Source organism: Seriola lalandi, unplaced genomic scaffold, assembly GCF_002814215.2.
Source record: "Seriola lalandi dorsalis isolate HSWRI2012SDOR001 ecotype SW California unplaced genomic scaffold, Sedor1 jcf7180002054423, whole genome shotgun sequence".
Taxonomy (NCBI): domain Eukaryota; kingdom Metazoa; phylum Chordata; class Actinopteri; order Carangiformes; family Carangidae; genus Seriola; species Seriola lalandi.
The window spans coordinates 5,269-25,571 of record NW_019524976.1 but is presented as its reverse complement, the minus strand read 5'-3'; the positions used below and the strand labels follow the sequence as shown (position 1 = coordinate 25,571).

At 40.1% G+C, this 20,303-nt stretch overlaps 2 protein-coding genes across 2 annotated transcripts in view; both read left to right on the top strand.

The window, feature by feature from the left end:
* The first annotated feature begins 758 nt into the window (after window positions 1-758).
* On the top strand, window positions 759-6,419 carry LOC111657989 (uncharacterized). The gene is made up of 3 exons (XM_023410352.2): window positions 759-947; window positions 2,755-3,030; window positions 5,479-6,419. The coding sequence occupies exons 1-3, from the start codon at window positions 818-820 to the stop codon at window positions 6,192-6,194; spliced, it is 1,122 nt and encodes a 373-aa protein (XP_023266120.1). The 5' UTR covers window positions 759-817; the 3' UTR covers window positions 6,195-6,419.
* A 948-nt stretch (window positions 6,420-7,367) lies between these two features.
* pex7 (peroxisomal biogenesis factor 7) overlaps window positions 7,368-20,303 on the top strand; it is a gene marked incomplete at its 3' end in the record, with an annotated part of 17,584 nt that continues 4,648 nt past the window's right edge. The window contains exons 1-5 of the mRNA XM_087175168.1: window positions 7,368-7,520; window positions 8,716-8,887; window positions 9,592-9,649; window positions 9,820-9,910; window positions 10,008-10,116. Coding sequence (XP_087031294.1) covers window positions 8,770-8,887; window positions 9,592-9,649; window positions 9,820-9,910; window positions 10,008-10,116 — 376 coding nt within the window. The remainder of the gene's footprint in view (window positions 7,521-8,715; window positions 8,888-9,591; window positions 9,650-9,819; window positions 9,911-10,007; window positions 10,117-20,303) is intronic.

The following is a 20,303-nucleotide window of genomic DNA, read 5'->3' as shown; positions in this document are numbered from 1 at the left end:
CACTCAGTGGCTGAACGAAACGATCTGCCTCTTTGTTTCTGCTTTGTCTTCAAAGAATAAATCCATCATTTGAAGCGTTAATCCTCTCCATGCTGAGAAGCAAAATCTGTATCACTGTAGATGAAGAAAGATATAACTTGAAAGAAAAGTACTACTGTAAATCAAAATTCAATTTTAAAGGAATAGTCAGACAATTTGGGTTAATAAGCTTATTTGCTGTCTTATGGAAAGTTAGAGAAAAGAGTTGATACCACGTTTTGCTGTTGTTTTGTTGGTCTTAGATTTTTGTTTTTGTACAGATTAACCAAATGAGACAAATATTTACATCAAAATTATGAGATTTGATCTGATTTTTTAGGTAAATAATCTTACTTGCTCAGCCAGTGTTATAAGATAGTAAGTTAGAATAATGAGAATCTCTTTTACTCTCTTTTAATTATTGTCTCACTCATTTTTAACACTATGTTATTTATTTATTTATTTTATTTTTATCATTACTAACTTTGTTCTGTCTGTGTTACACTGAAACAAATGAGAATGCTTGAATAAAAGGTTGAGGGATTAATTAAATATTACTTACAAATATCACATGAAATAGTACTATGAAAAAATGATAAATAGGTAAAAACGAATTGAGGAAAAAACTGAAAAACATTGCGCACACTTTTATGCAAATGTGTTGTGACGCGCAGAACTGCAGCCAATAGGGTTTGTTTACATTCGCACCGGAAACGGAATCACACCGTTGTTGTTTCCCCCCCCCCCCCTATTCCTCTCGCTCCGCTGCTTCAGGCAGGTATAGAAGTTTTGAACAAACATGGAGTACAAACTCATCATGGCGGTCTCCGGCTTCCCGAGTCTCTACGACACAAATTCACTGACCTACAGGGACCTGAACATGCGGAGCGACGCTTGGAGGCAGGTCGCGGAGATCGTCGGGGTTCCCGGTGAGTGGCTCAAGTTTTCCGCCGTTGAACATCAAACAACAGCCGCTCGACGAACCGTGCGTTCACACAACTCACGTTAACGACACGGTGTTAATGTGACCGAGTGGCCAGGCTGAATTTAAACACTTTATCTATTGTTATTTCCATCAAATCCCTGTTGAAAAGATCAAAACAATAACTGTCCATGCCTAAATATGTTCCGACTGTCTGTGGCTTCCCAGCCCCGAGCTCATTGGTTCCTATTGAGGCGTATCTCAACAGTCATGTAATAAATGAAGGTTTCAGTGTTCACTTTGTGTTGACACTGTATTAAAGACGTGTTGATGGGGGATATAGTTGGTTTCTAATATTTTGTCTACCTCATTTATATCAGTGAGTGTAAGCTAAATATCAAAGAACAGATTTCAGTATAATGCAACACAACTTCAGCATCATAACAGCTCTGTAACACCGTTTTAATTAAAGAACTGAACATTATAACCAGGTCACTGGAGGTTTGTCAGGGACTGTTTTCAGGAAGCTTTGACCTCTAATAGTGCTGTGTATGAAATGTTTTTTTTCTAAACGTATTAATGATTATATGTTCAGATTCTATAATGTGTCATTTGAATTAAAATTTCACACTTCTAAAGGCAAATACTTTAACCTTGCAAACTTAACTACAGTATGAGTCAAATATTTCCGGATCTAAAAAAAACTAAACAAATCATTTGCAAACAAACAATAAAATGCAACAGAACTGTGTAAAATAAACAAATGAATGTAATAAAAATATTTCAAATAGGTTAGGTAATAAACATTTAAAAACTAGATTAAAGGGGTTGAAGTTAAAATGTTTCTTTAAGGAATTTACAGACGTTGCATGTTGGATATTTCTGAGCAGGCTGTTCCACAGTTTTCGTTCATAATAAGAAAAGGCCTCTACACATTTCTTGGTCTTACCTGTTGATACTGTAGCGTTCAGTGACATAAGACAGCTGGTGGGTGTGTGTGTAGAGAGAGTCGACAAACTATGGAGGTGCAAAAATTCAGCACCTTGTACAACAGTAACAAAACTTTAAAATTTTATTCTAAAAGAGACGGAGCCGGATAAAAATCCAAGATAAATATTAAAAATACAATTTAAACATGGAACGAGTGAAAACTGTGTGAACACAAAGGCTTTTCACACTTCATTTGTTTGTAGGAGTAAAGAGAATTAGAGGATAGCGTGATAGCTGGCATCTCAATAAGAGAAAAAAAAATCTGTAAAGTGTTGCATCTTTTCTTTGGCCTAGATAAAAATACATGTTCATGTAAATGCGACACAATCTATTGTTTTTATTTACAAGCAACAAAATTAAAGAAGACAATTTTTGAAATTGTTGGAAAATATTTATCGCACTCCAGTAAAGTTACACAAGAGATAATTATTTGAATAAAAATATCTTGGGTATGTGAGAAATGAAGTAGTTGAATTTGTGCCTTTACCTCAAACAAAGACACAGGCATTAAAAAGTCTAAAATAGTAGTTGTCACCTGCAGTAACTGTTATATACTGCTGCCTGTATGATATAAAATGTCATAATAACCATAGGCCATATCGTCTTATCCGGTTTTCATTGATGTCTTTCATACTTTAGCCAGTGTGACCATGAAAAGGAATTAAACTGGATTGTATTTGGTATTCAAGTAAAAGTCTGTTGAGATATGTTAGTAGGAAACATTTATTGCTGGTTTTCATTGGATCTGTTATAAAAAAATATTGTCTGACAAAATCTGTTGTAGACTGTGTAGTCATGTAGATTGTGTTCTTCATGTTCTTCAGAGTCTGAATGCAGAAGGAAGTGGAAGACGCTGAGAGACCAACACAGGAGGGAAAGGCAGCGGGAGAAAGAGAGGCGCGAGAGTGGCATCGGCCTCTTTAACTACCGGCCGTGGAGATACTCATCCATTTTGTCCTTTTTGAACCCGTTCATCGATGCCAGAGCTGCAGGCACCAACGGCTGGGCTCTGGACCCGCAGCCCTCTCACTTCCATGCCTCCGAACTGGTGGGCTGCAGCACGACCACGGAGGTGCGGAGCGATGACGACGAGAATTATGGTTTGTAGAGGAGGATGTTTAATACATTTAAATAAGTTCTAAATCAAGCGTTGCCAAAGCAGGTTGTATAAAGATGAAGAATTATGAATAATAATCCTGATTATTTTAACGAAAACATTACAACACAGCTACTCAAAATTAAAACAAAAACGAACGGTTACGTTTATTTAGTTTCAGTCACAGTCATAAAGGTCAAGGATTTCCAACAATTTATAATTTATGACTAATTTATAACTATACATATTCACATGAGTCCATCAACAGGAAACTAACTGGCAAAGTAATTTCATTCAGCAATAGTAATTAAGCAAAACCTTTAATGGTTTCAGCTTCTCACATGTGAATATCATCACATTTTTCTCTACGTTCTGACATTTGTATAGACTTCTGTTTTCTATAAGAACTTTATATAGAGGCAGTAATATGATTGATTCTGTGTTTTCAGTTTGAGTTTTTTCCCCAGAAAAAGTTAAATGCAGCTTTAAAAGCTGAGTAAATAACATCAACAGTTCATTATTTATCAGAATAATCACTAGTTTATTTTCTCACAAAATAAACTTATTGATGAATCACTTCAGAGTAAGAGTGAGAGCTTCACTTTCTCAGTAGTTTGTCAAACGATTATTAAGTTTATTATGTTATTAAGAATTTATTAAGTTTATTAGTGGCTTTTATAGGGGCTTTATCAGAGGGACTGAATAAACAATGTTTATTCAGTCCCTCTGAACATTAAAAACTCAACATTACATCCTTGGTGATGAAGGGTTAAGACTGCATTAATAAAGAGGCAGCTGAGTTTTCAGTCATTGTTGATCTTTGCGCAAGCTTCACTTGGCTTTTCACTGTGTTTCGCTGTGGTGAGCTGTCGTTTTTGTGCAGCTCGACCGGAGGCACAATAGCTATTGTGCCTGTTTTTGTGCAAAGTAAAGAGACAGGACTTCACCGCTGCATCTGCAACAACAACAACAACAAACAAAAAAACGCCATTGTGTTCGACGCTCATTTCACACAGGGGGATTGGCTCTTAGGAATCAGACTGAATGTGAACCTGGGGCTAAAAACACTCAGAGATGTTTATGAGCTTCTTACGTGTCAAACAGGAAGGAGGGGGGACGCCACTGTTTTACAAAACTCACACAGAGAATAAATTATGATGATGGTATTGTTTCTGTCAGCTGTGGCTTGAAATATCAAACAGTGGAAGAAATAGCAACATTGTTACATGGAGGATATCATGGTTAAAAAATCGTCATCTCTATTAGCCATGAGTTTTACTGGGAGAGCCAGGTGTAATTAATTAATAATTACCTCCAACGTGTCTCTTAACCTCAGTGTCGTTAATGACGATCCCTCCTCAGATCGATGTTTAAAATGTGGCACTCATTCATACATGCCTTTTGGCAAAGACATGGCAACATTGAAAGGCAGATTTCTAGAACTTGTAATTATAAAGTGTCATTATCGCTAATGATCTGTCTCCTTCAAAATAAAACACTGGATTGGCAGCCTTTTTTTTCATTAGTCTTTAAGAAACTCATATTGCAAAAACAATAAGGAAGCACCTGCACTTCGAAAATGGAAAACATTGATGAAATAGTACTCGCATGTCTTGGTTGTCATCCGTGTGCATGTGGTGTATATACTGTATGTATCTGTATGAGGGGGGTGGAAATGGAGTATTACCTGTGCTAACAACCGTATGTGACGATAATTGAACTACTAAAACAGGATCAAATCAAATCAAAGATACAATTATGTAATATGTTGGAATTTGTTGAAACATTGTTTTCAGACCCTTAGTCACTGAAATAAAAAAATTAATAAAAAAACAGGGGAAAAAAAGTACATCCCTCCTTCCATTGAGCCTGAGTGTCTCAGACCGGAGGCTCTGGCAGTTTCTGACTGTTGTCCTCTAGATCAGCAGAGATAAAGATGTTGCTTCCGGAGCTGAGAAAGTTGAAATGTCTTTACTCCCAGTTCTAAAAGTATCACTCTGAGAAGTTTTTTATTTCCTGGTTTGAGACACTTGATAAATATGGGCCCAGATCTCTTTTTTTCATAAATAATGACGATAATAATAATGATCTTTATTTATAGAGCACTTTTCAAAATCCATGTTATAAAGTGCTTGACAAAGGCAACAAAATAAAATAGATGAGACATAAAATCAATAGGAAAAAAAACAGATAAAGTAATTAGATGTGTAAAAAACCAATACAGGGTAATTTTAAGAGAAATAAAAACACCTTAAGGGAAAGTAAAATCTTGGAATAGACGAACGACCTTAGAATAAGTTCTCAAATGTTAAAACATAAGAAAATAACAGCAGCCGAAGACACATTAGATTACATTACACTGTAACGATAATCAGTTCTCTGGGTCTGTGGTTGTGCTGCATCACAGCTGTTTGATGAAAACGAAATGTGATTGTTTTCTCTGTCTTTTCAGGCATCGCTGTAGCAGACGCAACAACAACAACAACAACATCGTCGTCGTCGTCGTCCTACTCAGAGTTCATCCAGAGGAAGCGGCCGTCACCTGCCAACGGAGACACCACCAGATTTAAAGAAGCGAAGACTGAGGAGACCTCAGACACAGTCGCCACAGACGACAGCGTGCAAACACAAGGCCAGCATGTTCACATGAAGGAACTGTTTGAGATGATGATGCATTCAGTTACAACTTTGGCTACGTCCTTAGCTTCTTCACACTCTTCCTCACAGTCCTCGGATCAGCCGACACCCCCTGCGCTCCTGCAGCCTGACCTGCTGCTGCTCCAGCAACGACAGGCCCACTGCAGCCCGCCGCCGCCCAGCGCCACATCGAGGCTGAACCAGCTGAAAACAGAGGAGCAGGAAGTTGTAATGAGGGAGTTTTTAGACCAAACGGACGACGATGACGTGGAGGAGTTCAGCGAGTCTCCCAGACTCCCTCAAGCCAAGAGGAAGAGCAGCGACAGCCTGCTTGAGGAGTACCTGAGGAGGATGGAGACGAGGGATGCTCAGAGAAACCTGGATCTGGATCAGAGAGACGATGTTACCCTCTTCCTGTTGAGCTTGGCTCCCGCCATGAGAAGACTTTCCGCAGAGAAGCAGTCGTGGATCAGAACCAAAATACAGCAGCTTCTTCACGAGGCAGAGTTCGGTGCCGCAAATTTCCAGTGATCTCAAACTTTTTTCTGCAGCGTGGATCATGTTCTCGAGGACTTCAATAACATTTCAATTCACCAACAGATTAAATTCATTTAATCTCCTTTTATAATACGTTAGATGACGTTCTCCTTTCCTGTGTTTTTGTGCTGTTTTTGATAAAATCTTGTAACAGTTATTTCTGTTTATATATATATATATATATATATATATATGAATTATTAAAGTGAAGTAAACATGGCTTCAGGGTTTTTTTTTTTACATGTGAAAACTACACGATTACATGATTAATATGTGAAATCATGTAGGAGAGATATCAAATGCCTACATTGGAGCTGCGGAAATTAATTGATTAATTGATTAGCTGATTGAGAGGAAATTAATTGCCAACTATTCTGATAATCATTTGTAATCATTTGTAATTTTTCAACCAAGAAAAGCCAAAACATTTCACCATTCCAGCTTCTGGAATCACAGGAAGTAAGATGTGATGATATCATCTTGAACTCAGAATTGATTGATTAATCAAGACTATGATCAGCAATTGAATTGATGGTGAAAATGATCAATAGTTGCAGCCCATCTCTATGTCCTTTACACCAACTCATTCCAACAAACATTTAAATTACATATAAGTAAAAGTAACTTTTAAGAGCAACTCTGGAGTGATTATGTCTGCTCAGCAAAGTCATAGCCAATCAGAGTTATTCATTGACCCTGATCTGCCATACTTCCTACATAAGGAAAACTAAATCTACAGTTTAGTCAGTGGTTTGTACAGAACATATAGAATTATTATTATTTAAAAAGTTATCTGCAGGAAAATAAACAGGAAATGAACAATAAGACAATGTATAATGTATAATTATTTAAACAGATGAAATATCAGGAAATTGTCTGGAATGGATAAGTCTGCTGTTAATGTCAGTGTCATTTATTGTGGTTGTTTGTTTGCGTCTTGTAAATTACATTAAAAAAAAAACTAAACTAACAAAATAAAACAGAAAAAGTGGTGTAACTTTCTAACAAATGTTGAAATCCAAACAAAAGACTTAACTACTCTGGTGCTAATTCCGCTGCTTCAGCTCATGTATTAGAAACACCGCCCTCTCGCGCCGTCTCTGCAGAATTACAAAACACACGGGTTTAATCCGGGCAAGCGGGTCACGTGATGAAAACACGGAAGCGGTGACGGACAGCGGGCTCGGTAAACAGCGCGAGGCGGAGAGGAGCAGCTGCTGGGCCGGTGAAACATCCTCCTCGGGTGGATTTATTAACGGTTTACAGATGTTTCAACATGGCGACGCGACGTTAGACTCAGAAACTGCTTGTGTTTTATCTGTGAGTACCGCGGCCAGGCAGCGACGGTTGGCCGGTTCACTTAGTCATGTCACCGACTGCAGTATCCATTCGGTCCGTTTCTAAGTTATAATTTCACCTCTGCAATACTTTGGTTTATAAAAGGAGATATAAATATCATAAATGACAGACCAAGCATTTATTCTGTTTGTAAAGATTTCACCGCTTTCCCCGCAACTAGACCACATCAGACCAGGTCCAGACCAGGAACCACTATATCTAGACTTGTCAAATCTGGACTAGATTTCCTGGAGAGTGTAGAGACTGTTTAAAATACAGTGCACATGTATTAAACTTTATTCGGGAAAACCAAAAGGAGTGAATTAACAGTTTTTTTTTTCCCAACTAAACCACATCAGACCAGGTCCAGACCTTAGACCACTTTATCTAGACTTGTCAAATCTGGATCTGATTGACTGACTGACTGTTTACAACATGGTTTCACACATGAAACTTTATTATTTTGTTGAAAAAACAAAAAAAGGAGCGATTTTTCTCCTATTTTCCCCAACAAGACCACATCAGACCATGTTCAGACCAAAAACCACTAAATCTAAACTCGTTAAATCTGCATTAAATTAACGGTGACTGTGTTTTAAACACAATTGCAGATTTAAGAAACATTTATTCTATTTGGAAAGATAGGAAAAAGGGTAATATTAGTCATTTTTTCCCCACTAGACCCAAGCAGACCAGATCCAGGTCCAAAGACCACTATATATATTAATCAAATCTGGATCATATTAACGCAGAAAAGCTGACGACTGTCTCAAATGTGTAAAACATTTATTCTATTTATAAAAGAAAGGGAAACTTCAGCTTCGTCATATTTTGGTTTTTGCCTCTTCGTCACTTCATTTTAACCACAGAAGAAGTGAAAAAATAAAACTAACACACTTTCCTCCATTGTCAACCTCAAAATCAGTTCTTTTCCATATTTTCGGCACATTAATCATCATGCAAGTCGATACTGAGTTTAGTTTTTATTACAAAGAGCCAAAGTGAAACTTTGACTCTATAAAAATTCCAAGTAATTAAATTTTTTAAGTTCTTGATGGGTCCTTGGTCAGAGCTTTTAAATGGTACAAATATGTTCATTTAACTATGTGATTTTCCTTTGGCCTCACCCTCCACAACACCTTCCGTTCTAACACCTTGGTGTCCCTGGTGTTTCCAGCAGGGGGCCCGGTGGGGCTACAGGTAGCTGCTACCGCTGCTGCTGCTGCTGCTGATGATGATGATGATGAAGGTGTTTCGCAGTCCGGCCCGCCATGGCTACGCTGTGGAAGTGTCTCCGTTCATCCCTAACAGAGTGGCCTGCGCTGCCTCCCAGCACTATGGACTAGCTGGTCAGTACACTTGCTCGTACTAGTTCACACACACACATACACTGTAGACAAACACACATACAGGGTTAAAGGACAAACCTGAGTAAATTCCTACAGGTCCCGAGGGCTTGACTATATGATGTGAATGATATTCTGTGACCGTCACAATCACCAAACCTCAACCCAACAACAAGTCTGTAGTGTTTTAAAATGACAAGTCAGCACTATCTGCTACCTCCGTCTCTAGGAAGTCCATAAGGACGAGGACTTCTTGCAGCATGGTGAATGAAGGGGCTGCTGAATTCAAACTAGGCAGAGAGAGAGCCTGGAAGTGACTTGCAATTTTCAAATACCTGAAACAGAAATACCACAAAAGTTAATAACTTCTAACTTTCTGCATAGTCTCTCGACTGGACTGCAGGTCCAAGGTCCATCTCCTTCTACCTTAGGCCTTAGGTAAAAGGTTCAGGAAGAAATTCTTTAGCATCGGAGCTTCAATGAATTTGACCATGGAGGAACTGTTCACCAAAATGGAACCAGCTTCTCTGCTTTGAACCCTAAACCTATGGGAGATTTTGGAGTGATATGTTCTCCACCATCATCTGTCAGTGATGAGCAGCACTGAAGCTGTTTCCAACACCTTTTCTTTCATTTGTCACTTGCGAGTTATAGTTTTGAAAAATATGATGAAATGAACCTTAAATATGCTTTGTGCATATTTGCAGGCTGTGGCACACTCCTGGTCCTGGATGACACGGAGACAGGGGTTTCTCTGGTGAGAAGGTAATCGTTCTTTCTTTCTTTCTTTCTTACTTTCTTTAGGGTCAGAGTTCAGTGTAGAGTTTCCATATATATGAGTCAATAGAATAATGCAGATGTGTGTGTGTGTGTGTGTGTGTGTGTGTGTGTGTGTGTGTGTGTGTGTGTGTGTGTGTGTGTGTGTCTGGGATGGGATGGTGTGTGAAGGTCTACGCTGTGGACTGGAATCAGACCAGAGGAGAGAACCTCATTGTCTCTGGATCGTGGGATCACACGGCTAAAGTGGTGAGACGGGTTTGTTTTTCTTCTTCTTTTTCTAAATCTTTGTCTTTCTCTGCTCTCCTCTGACAGACATGTGTTTGGGTTTTTTTTTTCCCTCCAGTGGGATCCCACTCTCAGCCACTCGCTGAATACACTCAGAGGTCACGAAGGGGTCATCTACAGCACCATTTGGTCTCCTCACATCCCAGGATGCTTTGCTTCAGCCTCAGGTGAGCCCTCGCACAGTCAGTAGAGTTGAGTTAGTTCAAGTGTAGTATAGTATAGTGAACGATTAACAGCAATTCACTATATTGTGTGCTTTTAAATAACATGAAGAAGATAAGAGGCAGTAAAAAATTAGATTCCTTAAACATGGAGCCTGACGAGCAGCATTGCACTGGTCACACAAATTGAGATATTGTTTTTGAGCGAGACACTGAAACAGATTTCTCCAGATATGTTTGGTGTGAGTTTGATGAATGCTAGCACAGTCTCCCCACAAGGTGGCAGTGTTGCAGTGTTATTCTGGCAGTTGTCTGTTGTGTGTTGAGTTTTCATGTGACGCTGTAGAGATTTTGAAAGAGATGTTCAGGGTCTGTCAGTGGCTTAACGTTTGGATTCAGCGTCACGAAGAGTTGTGATGATGCATTTGCAGTTTAAAGAGGATGTAGAGGTGGGAGGAGGCACATGGGGGGTGGTCACATGTTTCAGTTTGTTCTGAGTCTGTCACAACTTCTTCATTATCCAAATATTTGTAGATGCAGTGATGAGTAAGTCTCCTCTCAGTAAACACTTGTATCTAACTTAAGGGTTACCGTTTCCTGCAGAGCTCCCCGTGTTTGACAGTTCACTTTTTAAAAACTCAGCTGAGAGACTTAGGGACTTGTAAAATGTCTTCACATTATCCGGTAAAATTAAAAAAACCAAAAAAACAGCACGTCAGTGGTAAAGAAGTAGAAAGTTGGCCTGTGAGTGGTGATGCTGTAGCTCCTCCTCTCGAGGAAGTGAGTTTTAGATATCAGTCATTCAGAAGATCATTAAGTCAATCAGTTTGGACCCGGAGGGAGAGCTGGGATTATCTTATCCGTCTGCGTGGGCACGTACGCCGGCTTTATCAAAGGGTGGAGCCGAGCCAGTGATGGATGCGTGTTTCGTCAGCTATCTGATCAGATTGTGGACCAGCTGGAATCAAATCTTGCGGCAGCTGTCTTTAGCTCAGTTTGAGTTAAACTTGTTGGCTAATGAGTTTGGGTTAATTGGTTTGTGAGAGTGAGCGGGAAATCTCTGATGAGCTTTCATAACCAGGGAGATGCTAAGCCCCTGTTGCCCAGGGGTATTTCACATGTTTCACAGCAGCAGGATTTTTTTTTTCTCAGACGTCATTGATGAAACTTGTGCACACATTTTATTTAAACATTCATACTTAGTTTGTTTCTGCAACCTCAAATCTTTTCATTCACAAGCTTAAAATGTTGTTTTCCCTTACTTGAGAACGTAGATGTTTTAGATCCCAGTCCAAAATTCAGTTTACAATGATTTCAGTGAGAGTGTTTGAAAGTTTTGCTTACATCTGATGAAAATCAATTTCTAGTTCATTTTCTGACCATCAACTAATGATTTTATCACATTATTGTAGTTTCTCAATTGATAAATTATGAAACAGACTCTTTGAATGCTTCAAAAAGTCGTAGATTTTGATGTTTTTTTAATCCAAACAGACTTTACCAAAACAAAATATGCAATAATATCAGTAAATATCAATAAAAGTATGACACACTTGTTCAAAATGCCAGTGTATCACAGCAAAACTGATGTAAATAAAGATTTAGTTGAATTCAAAGAGTATTTTAAATGCAGAACTCAGAGGTTAGTTGTTCTTTGTTGAGTTTCAGCCCAGTGACACAGAGCTCGTTGGATCTGCGAGCTTCGGTTAATCCTCCAGTGCGCCTCTGGAACTCTGCTAACCTCTGTAGCTAAGTGATTTACTGAGCACCACCCTCCATAATAAAACCATTTCTGTCCACATTAAGCTGTTACAGCTGCTTTACCTCCACGTTCACATCTGATCTGACGCATCAACCTGCCAACAGCTACACCCACACACACACACACACACACACACACTGCTGCGAACACAAATCTTACACATCTTATTTTATCACAAGCTACCTGATCCAAAGACTGAAGGTCCTGATACACAACTATTAGGTTGATCACCTTAAATTATTTAAGTTTAGCTGGAGAATGAAACTGACGTTACTTAGAGAACAGACGTCTCACTCTGTAAAGTGATGTTACAGAGTTACGTTTTGTTCTGTCACCAAATTACAGAATTAACGTGGATTAGCGACAGCTGATATGACCTGCCACAGGACACGTTTGTCATTTTAACAAGTCGATGCCTGAATGCTCTCTGCACTGATGTTTGCTGATTAAAAGAGAGGAGAGTGAAATGATTTACTGTTAACATTGGGAGAGATTCCGTGTTTTTTCTCAGCCTGGACCTGGTCTGAATTCAGAATTGGTGTGCCCAAGTAATTTTTCACGTTGACACACCCCCATTTTCACTCATATGTGCGATGAGACGCCCAGCTGTCATGGAGGAGAACAGTGCTGCAACATTAGCAGGCTGAGTTGGAAGTAAAGAAAGGATCTTCATTTGATTGGGTTTATTTTTAGCCATTACTACTCCTTTAAAATATCCCTGGAGCGGCCCTACATCGATTCAAGCTGTTCTATCTGACGCACCCGTTAAACGTTCAAGTGTGAGGACACTTATTGATTCATTAGTAATATTGTTGAACAACAGGCATTTACAAAAAGTCTAATGTCTGAGAATAACCTGGAAGTGAGAGGAGAGCTGTTTTTCTTTTGCTCAGTTGATGAGTGGTTTCCTGTGGCAGCCTGGGGTGAAGGTGAGGATCTCTGCTCTGGATTCTGACCTGCAGCTACAGTGATTCAAACCAAGAATAAACGGCCCTCTGTTTATCTCTCTCTGTGTGTCCGTGCCACCTGCTTCAGTACAGTCCACTCCAGCCGTTACTTTACTTTCATCCTAAAGGCTCACTCAACTTTCCTCAACAAAACTGTCCTTCAGTCCGGATGCGAAGTGACGGGTCAGTTGTAGGTGATGTCGAAATACTGCGTACGGACCTGCTACAGTTTAGCTGTGGTGATGGGACGCTACTTGAATCAGTGGCCTTTTCACAAAAACAAAAACAACAACACAACAAAGACAGATCTCGACTCCAAACCCTCTGTTCACTGAAAACACAGCAATTACACGGCAGTCGTCAGTAATGAGCTCAGGCAGAATAACATCATACGTTACTAGGAAGTAACTCCAGTTATAAAAGTACATGCGCAGCTCACTGTTTTTCTGTTTCTCAAAATAAATGAATGTAAACATAGTCAATGTGGGCAATGAAATCAAACTGTCAAACCATAAAATTAAAGTATAAATCAAAACCTAAGCTGTAGGTATTTACAGCAGGACTCTCTTTAACTCCCTGTGTTGACTATAAATCCAGTTCAAGTGCTACAAGAGGGTTGAAATGTCAGATAATGTTAATGAAAGAGTAAAACCAGTTGAAGTGTCGGTTCAGTGCAGGAGCTAAAAGCAATTGAAGAGTAAGAGTTGGAGGTTTTAAGCACTGAATGGAGTTGAAGTGTAAGCAGTGATAGGACTTGAGGTATTGGCTGAAGTGTAAGTGCTGAAAGCAGCTGAAGTGTCACATGAAATGTATGTATTACAAGACGCCTGAAATGTCATATGAAGATCGAGTCATTTAGTAAATATCAGTTGAAGTGTCAGTTGAAGTGAAAGGAATCGAGGTGTTGGCTGAAAGCAGCTGAAGTGTAACATAAAGCTTATGTGTTACAAGAAATCTGAAATGTTAGGAGAGTTAAAGTCATTTAATTAATTATCAGTTGAAGTGTCAGCTGAAGCAGTTGAACAGTAAGAAATGAATGAAGTGCTGAAAGGACTTAAAGTTTTCTTTTTAGGGCTTTTAAAGAAGCAAACCCCCAGTGTTGCTCACTACAACAGACCATATTTATTTGTGATCGCAGTATTATTATATTATCATGACCCGATTCCACTGAAGTTTGATGAATTATTCTGTGTCCAGCTGTATGTGTGACTTAGCCTTGACTCTGACTATCTATTCCCCCAGCAGCAGCAGCACTGTGCATGAATGTTTGTGTATGTATGTGTATGTTTTGCCAGAGACTAAGTGTTCACCAGCCAAATTATGTTTTTGCACGACAATGAACCACGCACATTCATTCTGTTAATTATATGTGTGTTTTGTTTGTGTTTGCTCCATGAAAGCAGGTAGTGTCTGGTTAAATAATTGATAGCAGGTGTCCATCAGAGTCAAAAGTTCATCGCCAAACACACACACATGCTGTCACATTTGTGTTGTTGTTCACTTCACTGAGCATCAGCGGTGTGAGTAACACCCTGGCCTCAGGGAAACTTTGACAAAGCATGAACTGAGTTCTGAGACTCAATATGTTAGCTTGGTCAGGAAAGACACATGTTAATAGCAGGTGTAAATGCATGCAGAATCCATCTATATCAGATCAGCCTGGAACAACCACAGTCTGCACAGTGTGACCACATGAGTCATGCTAACTCTTACGAAACATGCTGCTAACTTATATTAGCTATTTGTAAGTTTTTTGCTATTGCTACATAGCCAGTGTTAGCATTAACAGCTGTTTACAGTTTTGCCAAGAGCTTCACCGATCATTGTGTTTACAGGACAAAGCGGTTGTAATACATCCTCTGAGGAGTGCTAATTCTTTAGGGCAGACTGGACGCTACAGTGACTCGGTATTGGAAAGTGACGAGCTAACTTCAGTAGAAGAAGAGAAGTGGGCTGCTTTCCACTGTTGGAGACAGCTCTTACTGAGTAAAGGACTGACGCTTGATGTCGATTGCAACGTTTCTTTCTAAACAGCTGTTAATGCTAACGTTGGCTACGTAGCAATAGCAAGACTTACATATAGCTCCTTTATGCAAACCCAGTAAAAGCTACAGGTGGTAGTGGTGAACACATGTTAATTCAATGTGTAAATGGGGACCAGCAGTCTTGGAAAGTAAGTGGAGGATCTCATGAATTCTCTCTCTGTCACACTTAAATACACACACACACACACACACACACACACACACTTGAGCAGGGGGCCGCTCTCTTCAGGGCTGCTGCTGATAGAGGGGTCCTGTCTCACATCAGAGTGTTGCTGCAGGCCTGGTCACAGCTGTAATGAGAGGAAGGCAGCGATCAATAGAAAGAGAGGGAGACAGAGAGAGAGAGAGAGAGAGAGAGAGAGAGAGAGAGAGAGAAGGTCCTGTTATAACATGACTTGAGAGATTTTCTGAATCAATAAGTCGTGATAATTTGCTAACACACATGAACGGATTTACTCTCCACAGTCGTTTCACTTCAGATGAGAACGGAGAGAAGGTGTTAGTGCGGGAGAAAAACAACCGAGATGTTGCTGTCTGCCCATTCTTACTGTCAATATCACAGTTTCTCTTTCTTTTTTTTTCTTTTTCCACTGAATGGCACCGGTAGCATCAGTTGTGCCGCATGAACCAGCCTTAAGAGCTGATCATTTATCATAGTGAACTGGTCATGAAGTGCTCATGTTTCATTTAGTCTTTTCGTTCATCAGATTTTAACATTTGGTGGCAGCTGTTGCAGCATTATTGTATTTACCAGAGAGAGAAAGGAAGTTGTCAACAAAGTTTGCACCAATGTGAAAAAAGCCATTAATAGCACAATGATTTTTTTTTTTTAGAGGTAATAAACCTTTTTCACAGCTGACATGTCATAGCAGGAGATTGTTTCGATTCCATTTCATTTCACTAAGTCATTTCACAAATAATGTAAATGCCAATGTTTGAATAGATCCTGGTTTGTTTTCTTCTACATTGGACCAGTGAACAGCACTGTTTCTTGAGTATGAAATAGTTTGAAGTAAAGTAAATGCATTTCCCAGTTATAAAGCTGTGGACCAGGGACGAAACCGTCACCACTTTCAAGGCTGCGTCGTTCTTCATATTTTAAAGAATAAATGCCACATATGGACTGTCAGTAGCAGATGATTCAGGACAGACAGATACCCACTGTGATGGTCACTGTGAGCACAGACAGGACAGAAACCGAGCGTCTGCTCACTCATTCATCCGATTCCCTGTTTGAGTCGACAGGACGTCGGCCTGACATCTGCACACAGCTGGTGTTCGCGTCCTGGCATGGACAGACTGAATAAAGCAGAATCCAGCAGAACTGTTCACTCCGCTTCCACCGCCTCACTTCTCCTAGTCTGAGATAACATCTCAACAGCAAATACCAAACTGAGCTCGGATCAGTCTGCAGAGGATTTTTTTTTTCAATGTTTCTCTCTGTTAGATGTGATATCTAGATTCACAACCAGATATCAAGAGTCAGCTGACTATCCCGAGTCCTGTAAGCTGGGACAGGTCCGCACCGCCTGGAAATATTCATGTCACAGTAGGCCCGGAGGATTCATCTAAATTTATTTTCAATTACGATGTTGTCTTCCAACGATTATGAAAATAAGATAAAACAAATATTGTGCCGCATTCTGCTTCACAACGTGATACAAAAACCAACCCCCCCATCCGAGTTACGTTCCCGTGTACGTTAGCAACACGCATCATCTTGAGCAGTTTGCCAGTTCAGAGACTTTCGATATAGTCAGGAGAGACCATGCCCTGTTCGGCTGCTGTATATTTAACTTATATTGTGTATAACCAGAAAAACTACACTGAAACGCTTTTTGTTTTTAAATCATTTTTTTTTATTATATGTTTTTTGTTGAACTGTATTTAAAGTTCAAGAAAGTCCACTGTTAAAAATTCAATAAATGCATAGTGTTTCCAGAGTCAGAGCAAATACTTGTGATCTCAATATTGATCAAATTGATCGTGATTATGATTTTTGCCATAATTGAGCAGGCCTACATCACAGTTTACAGGGCTGTCGTGACTCAAGGCGGCTCATGCAGCTGCTGTCATCTCCATTAGTGTTTAACCTAAAATAACCTTTCTCTGCTCGTTGTAATAACTGGATCTCCTCAAAGCAGATATTTTCCACATCATGCAGCCGTAACCGAGCCACTTACAAGTAAACACACACACACGTTTGTGGAGAAAAGGTACAAATGTGGAGATCCATATCGGGATTTAAAGGGATCAATAGTGGTATATCAATATTGGCAAATCGATTTGTTTCATTCAGCCGTAGCAGTTGATATTATTCATAGTGGCTGCATTTCATTTAGTTTCCCCCAGACCCACGGCTCTGTGCATGATGGCTTATTGGGAAACTTGGCGCTGAGCCATTGTTGATGTTATTAGATTCATCTGGCTTCTCCTGCTATGACAGACGCCCGAGGTGACAAAGGTCCGTAAGTCTTAGATTTTTCATATGAGTCAGTTGTGTAAATGATGCAATCAGCCAATGCACAGAGCAATAGATGCACAGAAAAGCCTGAGGAGGAAACTGTTTGATAGAAATTTAACAAAATGTGGTGTAGGGAGTTTGATCTTTCGATTTTTAGGTTGGTCGTGCTCAGTTTTGTCTTTGAAGTCATTCCAATTTCCACCTTAGTTGGCAGGATTAAGAACACCTCCCTGTAACACAGCCAGGAAAATGGTAACACAGAAACTGTGTGAGGTTAAGTTGGATGAGATGTTTACAGCGATGCAGGAAATAACAGCTCTCGGATTGAAATATTTCTTCACTCATTTTCAAAAATGTTCACTTCTCCTAGCAACTGCTGCTGCTCCTGTGTCAGCTGACTGTGGCGGCAGGGACAGGTTTGTTCTGGCTTGAACATGATGTAGCAACAGATGAGTGAACAGTTAGTAAACTCCCATGTTGAAGTCTCAGTTACCAACCTCCGTGGGGGTCGCTGTGACTAATTTACATAATAACTGGAAAGGCATACAGGCCATGAGGGAGAGAGCGAGGGAGAGAGAAAGGAGAGAGAGAGACTGCATCGCACAGAAATCATGTTAGAACTTTTTTTTATTGCTCTGACATTATTTTACTGAAACTAAAACATGACATAGCCCACAGTGGTGCGAACTGCGTAAGCGATGTGTTACTCTGGTGGGTCTTATGGATGAGCGGATGGATGGATGGATGATAATGAGATGTCAAACAGCACTAGCTAGCATTAGCGTACGGTGGAGAATTGCTGCCTTATCTCCGCGTGGAGGCTTCCCCTCCGGTGGCATTTAGCGTTTAGCATGAGAGGCTAGTGCCAGTGTCTGACTTTGAAGAGAGAGAAAGTGAGGAACAGAGCGGGGAGAGGGAGGAAGTGGGAGATACGGGGAAAGCAGGGGGCAGATGGCGTCTCATTCCGATAAGCTTATCGGGGTTTCCCATGCTCCTCTCTGCCTCTCCTCCTCACATCTTCTCATGTTTCTCCTCCTTTTCTTCTGTCTCCTCTCATCATGCCCCCCCCTCCCAAGTTTGGTTCTGTGCCACACAAGGTTCCCACCTCCAACATCATCAGGAGAGGAGAATATATATATATGTTTGTGTGTGTGTGTGTGTGTGTGATTGAGTGAGTGTTAAGCTTCAATCTTCCCTCCAGATCTCTTCCAGTGTCATTTGTGGTGCCAGCTCGTCTTGCTCTCAGCTCTGCAACAAATCAGAGCTTCAGTAAACAACAACAAAGCTCTTTCCTCCTCTGACTTTCCTTTCCTTTCCTTTCCTTTCCTTTCCTTGACTTGACTTGACTTGACTTTCCTTTCCTTTCCTTTCCTTTCCTTTCCTTTGTCTGTCTTTCCTTTCCTTTCCTTTCCTTTCCTTCCCTTCCCTTCCCTTTCCTGGCTGATGTAGTTAAATTAATGTGGTCTATATCTCAACTTTCTTGATCTAATTTAGAGCTGAATCGTAGTAAAATTACTTTTTGACTGAACAGTGAGCTGTATATTGAAACTCTGTTGGATGAACAACAGAATTAACAATAAATGAAAGATCTGTTAAACAGCAAAAACTATTTTTAAGATGCATTTTCCCCAGTTACAGTTAAGATATAAATGCTTCCATTTCCGGAAGATGTACTTGTAATCTTTATTCTTGCCACAAGAGGATGTCCAGTTCAGTAGACGATGACTGCAGTACTTCACTGGTCAGGACGGATCGATATGAGCCAATCAGTGAAGTGTTTTTCATCTCAGAGACTCAACTCTCAGTGTCTATGTACCCACTCATCTTTTCATACATTTTCTGATTTCTTTGGGATATTAATCCTTGAAAACATTTAGTTTTTAGTGTCTTTTTCTGCTGCAGATTTGATGCATTCTGTCATACTCATTAAACAGATGCATACTTATTGTCATACTTATGAACCAGATGAAGACAACTGGAGTCACTTGTCATTTGTGTGGTTTTGTGTTGTGTGTGTTTGGAAGGTGCTTCTCTTACCCGCATTGCAAATGCATTTAAGAGAGGAGTGTGCAAACAGAGGGGGGGGGCAGGCTAGCAGAGGCTGATTGTGTATTCAGCAGGATTTACTAAGGTCTTGGAATTTGCACAATTGTGGGAAAGTTTAATGTCGGCTTATCTAAGTTAAAAAGTGATTTTTAGGAGGGCCGGGTTGTGCCGAAGGTACCGCACATGACATAAGTAGCGGAGATGGGATTCTAACGGGACTGACAAGAGCATAATAACCCTGTAAATGTTTTAGTCTGACGTCAAAGAGAAGAAGAAGAAGTAGAAGGCAGACACGGTTAACAATAACAACAAGAAGTGTGGGTACAGCAACAGGTCTGCTGCAATTTTTTGGAAAGAAAGCACGCCAACAATGGTTGTGTTTGAGGAGGATCATCATGGACCTTCACAGAGCAAAGCCCTCAGGCTTATCTAAGCTCCATATCTGGACACAGTGTAACACCGTGTCACAGCTTCTATGAAAAGTAATCAGAATAAAAGAAGCACAATGTCCTCATGTCTCCATCCTCTTTATTCAGGCCTGCGATACTGTACCAGTGATCATGGTGTCATACATAAGCTTCGGAGGAGGCTGATCTCACTGTCAGCGCCCAATGTAAACAGTCATGTAAACCTGTGTCGATGCAGCTCTTTTGCTTTTTTTGATTTAATTTTTCAAATTCGAAGCCTTTTCGCTTCAGTCACCCACACGCCCGCTCTGATCACATTCAGCCTCGACTCTGGAAATTTACTGAGACGAGAAAACTGTTTTTAAATACCAATGCATGAAGAGGGAGAGGAATACCTCCCCCCCACCAGGGATAGATTCACTGCAGGAGATGCCATTGAATACAGGAACTAGTTCAACATTGAAAGGGGGATAAAAAAGGTTCTTTTTAATCACATGAACCTTTCCGGAATCAGGAACCTTT

Coding starts and splice junctions, on each gene's coding strand:
- LOC111657989 (XM_023410352.2), top strand. CDS start 818: ATGGAGTACAAACTCATCATGGCGGTCTCCGGCTTCCCGAGTCTCTAC. Junction 948..2,754: donor GGAGATCGTCGGGGTTCCCG/GTGAGTGGCTCA, acceptor CATGTTCTTCAG/AGTCTGAATGCAGAAGGAAG. Junction 3,031..5,478: donor CGATGACGACGAGAATTATG/GTTTGTAGAGGA, acceptor CTGTCTTTTCAG/GCATCGCTGTAGCAGACGCA.